The sequence below is a fragment of the Haliotis rubra genome, unplaced genomic scaffold (genome assembly GCF_003918875.1).
Source record: "Haliotis rubra isolate DU_JTF1 unplaced genomic scaffold, ASM391887v1 Scf181, whole genome shotgun sequence".
Classification (NCBI taxonomy): Eukaryota; Metazoa; Mollusca; class Gastropoda; order Lepetellida; family Haliotidae; genus Haliotis; species Haliotis rubra.
The window spans coordinates 266,194-272,193 of NW_025765792.1; the positions used below are offsets into that span (position 1 = coordinate 266,194).

At 41.5% G+C, this 6,000-nt stretch overlaps 1 protein-coding gene across 1 annotated transcript; it reads right to left on the reverse strand.

The window, feature by feature from the left end:
- Positions 1–3,602: 3,602 nt before the first annotated feature.
- On the reverse strand, positions 3,603–4,196 carry LOC124273486. Its single transcript, XM_046708755.1, has one exon. It carries the CDS (start codon positions 4,194–4,196, stop codon positions 3,603–3,605), a length of 594 nt encoding a protein of 197 aa, XP_046564711.1.
- Positions 4,197–6,000: the final 1,804 nt, after the last annotated feature.

A 6,000-nucleotide genomic window follows, 5' to 3' on the forward strand; every position in this document is an offset into this window, starting at 1 on the left:
CACACACACACACCGTCGTTATATTGCTGGCGTATTGCTAAAAGCGGTTTAAAACCAACTGGCTTATTTTGAGGAACCGAATTTGTAAAACTTCAGTTTCAGCAGAAAAAGGTCGGGTACTCGTGTTGAGGATTTCCCTTTTCTTTAAGGATTTCGGTAAGTTTGGGATGTACGTTATAGTTGGTGAGTTTGGTTTTACCCCGTTTTCAGCAATATTCCAGCAGCACCACGTCGGGGGACACCAGAAATTGGCTTCACACATTGTGCCGATGTGGGGAATCGAACTCAGGCCTTTGGCGTGTTTAGCGAACGCGTTAACCCTGGGCCACCCCACCGCCCCGATGCACGTTGTGATTTGTATTTGTGTGGCCTCGCAGTTCGCTTTGCAGAGTTTCTTTTTTTACCCCCACAAGATTCAGTTAAATAGCTAATCCATAATTAGCTGGGGTTAATCCATTCTATCAGATAGGGGAGTAAGGTGTATTTTCTTTGCTAATTACCTACTCCACTGTCTCACAACTGGGAGTCTCACAACTGGAAGTTCTCACAAATGGGAGTAGACCGTTACAAAGCGTGACTAGCGAACTCTTAAACCACTGGGCCACCCCACCGCCCAGATGCACGTAATTTGTTTTTTTTTATGTCAGTGAGTTAGTGAGTGTTTAGTTTTACGCCGCGTCTGATAAAATTACAACGTGCATAATGTCCCAGACATGCCAAATCCATAACTAAACACTACATTCTGAACATTTAATGCCCAACCATTTTATAAATGCTGAAAGTCTGTTACTCATATTTAGCAAGCTGGGAATATTCCAGCAACATCACGACAGGGACACCAGTAATGGGCTTGACTCGCACATTCCACCTACGTGTGGAATCGTATTTTATTAGAATTTAAAGGTCACGTGCAACGTAAAACACAACTTTGCAGATTCTGATACCTTTCGGTATGGACTTACCGAAACAAATCATCAAAAATGCAATTTCAACTTATAAAGTTGAAAAATAACGCGATGAAAAAAACCTCGCGAAACTTTCCCCCACCGCTTGTTGGAATTGAAGTGGTTTCAACAGCTGGGCTGCGCTCATAGCACATGCGCAGTGAAATAGGTTCGCGCAGCTTGGAAGCGGGTTGTCCGGTGAATACTCGGTGAAGGCTTCGGTGTGAGCTATTTTTCTAATGTTTTGTTGATATTTCACGGGCGCGGTAGATTACCTATTTAACTGTTTATATAATTTCATTTGTCTATTTCACCACACGTTCTTCTTACCGAGTCACTTTCTCAGTTCGATACTTAAAAGCAATGTCATTATTTAGAGTTGACACAATTTCTAACTGTGATATAGATATGTCGCTGTCACAGACAAAACTCAATGTCTTGTTTTATTGACACCTGTGTGTCTGCCTGCCTGTCTGCTAATGACAATATTCAATAACAGTCAGCGAGTCGGTGTACAGATCGCCATTCTGCAAAGTTCTATGTCTCAAATTAAGTTATTTGAAGAAGGAAGAAAACTCAATTCACCACGTAGACGAAGACTGTCTATTTGCATAATTTGCTACTTAGAAACACTTCTTTGATGTGCAATTTTATCAAAATTTAAGACATGCCATACTTCCAAAGTAGTACACAGCATTTCCAACTATCGAAATAGAGACATATCTTGTTATCGAGTACTTATCCAATGATTACACACACACACACACCACACACACAGAGGCTTGAAAATGAGATATGCATGTCTTTCTGAACAGAATTGATAATATTTGCATGCGATTAAAGAAATGTGATTTAATACCCATGACACTGACGTCCTGTTGCGAGTTGATTTACGTTTTTATCAAAACAGGGGATGTATTCAGTATTTATATATTTAATTACTGAATGAGGCAAACCTAATTTTACTTATAGTGGTGTTTTGTTCTACAGTTTGTGTACATTTGACTCGGCCGCGTCATACCAAAAGACGTTAAAATATGGTACTTGTTGGTCCCTGCCTCGAGCTCGGCATTAATGGGTACAAGAAGGACTGGTCGGCTCGGAGTCAGTATAATGTGTCTGAGTGGGGTATTCATGCTTCACTGCCGCATGGTAGCTCAGTGGGCTAGCACTATAAAACCAGCTTTAGTCTGGGCTAGTACAAGCAGCCACACATACACATACACACGCATGCACGTCGTCATATGAGCGAAATATTCTCAAGCACGACGTAACACCCAATTTCACCTCACCTCACCATGATGTGTCGCTCGTGGACCTGCGCCATGAAAAAATATACTTTGTGTCTCTCACCTGCCCCCCCGGAGTAAACGTTGTGTCGCTCATCTGCACCTTGAATTATAATATGTATCGATTATCGATTATTTTAGCACGAGTTATAGGGCCTAACAATCTTCAGTGCCATGTGAGTATGCCATAAGTGACACTTTCTGTCGACGATCTGCACTTGGAGATATACATTGTATCGAATATCTGCACCCTGAGGTACACTTTGTATCCGTCTTCTGTAACGTGAATTCAACGTTGTATCGACCATCAGCGACGTGAGTTGATAACAACGCATGTGCTATCTGTCCCGTGGGTTAAAAGTTCTTGAGACTATCTGCAACACTAAGTATACGTTGTATCGAATACCTGTACAACTTTTGTTTATCTCTACCGTGAGTTATATGTTGTATTCGCCATAGGGGTGACTATTGACGGGGAAACAACTATTGCGATAGCGATAGACGATTGCAACATGCTATTGCGATAGCGATAGTCTATTCCGACCAAGTATTGCAATACTATTGCAATAGTGTTTTTCGGCCTTGAATTGTCTCATTTGAAGTCACTTCCCAAATGTATGTATGTTTATACGAAATAAAAACATGTTGAAGTAGTTTCAGTCTCTTTTAATAACTGACAAGAAACTTGAAACCCAGATCAAGTAAACAATTACTACTTAAACTTCTTGTTATTCACAATTTCAAACTCCGAGGCGCATGCCGTATTTGCCGCCATGTTTGTTTAAGAGGCAACAGTGGCGGATAACTCTAAACAAAGTGAACGAGTCGGGTACTTCCTGTTATTTGCGCTGCGCATTTATAAACGGAATTCAATTACTAAACTATCTATAGTCACACATACTATCGATGCATCGATAGTTTTCGTTTATACCATCGATTAATTGCTATTGGAGACTCAACAAATGCAATCCATCGATAGTTCGATGCATCGTTACAGCACTAATTCGCCACATGTCCTGTGTGTTGTGAGTTGTATTGGCCATTTCTTCCATGAATTATACGTTTTAGCGACCATCTTCCCATCAGTTATAAACATTGTGTGAGGTGTCTGCGAATCCATAGCCTAGGGTGTACGCTGTATCGATACCATATCGATCGATTTTTCGTCTCGACAATCTGCCCGATGAATGACACAATCCTAATACCATGGGGGATTGTTATCCTCAAATTCTCAATCCGTATTTAAGTGTACGTTAGTTGCATCAATACGTTACTAAGTCCACATGTTGTTATGATAACGATCTGAAACAGTCAAATCCCATGTTGCGTCTAATCCGAGAACTGCGTCCTCGGTTCCAACAAACCAGATTCATTTACAAATTACTGGAAGGTTATCAAAGTCAACGTTCTCTTGGCAACGCCTAGCCCGGAGGTTATTCAACATTGCTGACGTGGTCAGGTGGGTCTTGGACAACATGCTTGTCTCTCGTCTGCTCGCTTCCAGTATTTGCCGCTTAAATCTTTTCCTCCTTCTCTCAGGGTCCATTAACTTCAATGTCCGGTTAATTTCTGGTTTGAGAGATTTCATATCAAACCCCGAGTGATAGTACCGCGTCTCTACAGTCAGACGGCGTGGCGGGACCAGGTCGGGATCCGGGTTACGGAGCGTCTGAAATTTTGAAATTTTGTAGTCATCCTGCACGACCTTCTTGAAGGCCTGTAGTTCCTTTAGGTGCTTGGACATCTTGTCTATGACACGAGACTGGGTGTTTTCAGCAGTCCTGCAACCCTTGTCGATGAACCGTGTTATCTTCTGCAATCTTTGTATCTCCGCTTCGTTTGCCTTGACCGCTCTTTCCCGTGTTGCAGTGCTGATGTTGAGGAGGGCGGAGTAGACGGTGCCGTTACCCATGGGGCAGCTGTACTTGTCCCGCAACAGATTTCTGTTGGTGGCCTGGGGCATTGTTCCTGGCGCTTGAGGAAGCCTAGAAGTACAAGCAACATTGTTGAACATACAGAATGAAATATGTTTAATATACAGAAGAACAAAAACAGAACGATCCAGTAAGAATCGGTCTTCAGTAACCCATGCTTGTCGTAAGAGGAGACTAACGGTATCAGGAGGAATCAGGTGCTTATTTGTATACGTACAACTGGCCTATTAATCTTTCACACCTGTAATACATGTACACACAATACAGGGCAATGATACTTATAAAAGTAAAATTTTAAAAAACTGTTTAAATTAACAAAGCTGATTTGTGAAATTTAGAAATAGTCAAACGCCTTACTTTAGAGCTTGGTGACGATACGTTTCCCTCTCCTGGCGACTAAGTGTTATTGAAATGAATGGGGACAGTCTGAATATCGCAAGAGCGTGACAATCATACGGCGCAAAAAGAGGACAAGCCGGGGTATTTAATATCACGTGCATGAGAGGTCCGTCCATTACGGAAATTGAGTTTTGCTGTTATAACCTGTAGCCTACTTCAGTCGTGAACTTGTACCGTTTGTGTTATGTGTGTACAATTGTAAAGTGTACTGGCTGAGTTATATGGTAAAAGGCGTAGCTTTATGCTTTGGTTGGTTGGTTTGTTGTTTCTTTCATTTGTCAGAAATACAATTCCTGTTTGGATTGCCACATAACAGTGTTTAAAACTGAAATTTATATATTTTATAATAATGATGGCCCATAGCCAACAATACTGCCGCTGTATCAGAGAGCAGGGTCACAACAAACCACGCCCATATTTCTAAAGGATCATGAAACAAATCTTAAAGGATAAGTTTGTTGTTTGGGCCGATCTCAGCAATATCCCAGCTATATGGCGGTGATCTGTAAATAATCGAATGTGGACCAGATAATCCAGTGATCAACAGCATGAGCATCAATCTACGTAACTGGGATACGATGGCTTTATACAGACTATTGATGTCTTTGGTTGCTCTTAAAAGAGCCAAAGTTGAGTATCGGGTGCGCACAATACATTTGCATTGAATTCCACCCATATCCAACCCTTGTTCACTGACAGAGGGAGTGCACGTTGCAGATGACCATACAACTAACCGCACGGATGACCGTACGGCGATCTCGTTCTCATGTATATCAATACACCGTGACGCAAAACAAGGTGTTTTGACCTAACAATCCAGTGATTAACATCATGAGCATTGATCTACGTAATTTGGATACGATGACATGCATCAACCAATCAGCGAGCCTGACCGTCCGATCCCGTTAGTCGCCTCTTACAACAAGCATGGGTAACTGAAGACCAGTTATAACCCTGATCTTCACGGGGAAATCGGTAAGATATAAGTAACGAAAGGCAATATGGACAAGGTAAAAGTACCAAATAGTAAATCACGAACAAGTATTTAAACATATAGTATTATGGCCCCGAAGTCAAAGGGCGGTAGGTGAGCCTAATGGTTCAATAATTCACTCGTCACGCCGAAGACCCGGGTTCGATTTCTCTCATGGGTCGCCATGTGGTCATGTGTATATATTATTGGACAGAAACGTATATATAGCATCGGATTCCATATTTGAAGACTGCATTCATGAAATCGATACCGCATTCATACTTATAAGAAATATTAAAAATGTTCCAATTCCTCATCGTCTCTTGTCCACAGCAAACGGACATCCGTCCTTGAGAAGATTCAACTGTAGGAACTCAAACCGACATCGTCAAAAACACAAAGCTCGAAAATGATGTAAAATTCGTAATTGGAAACGTAATTCCAAATAAATGAATGGAATG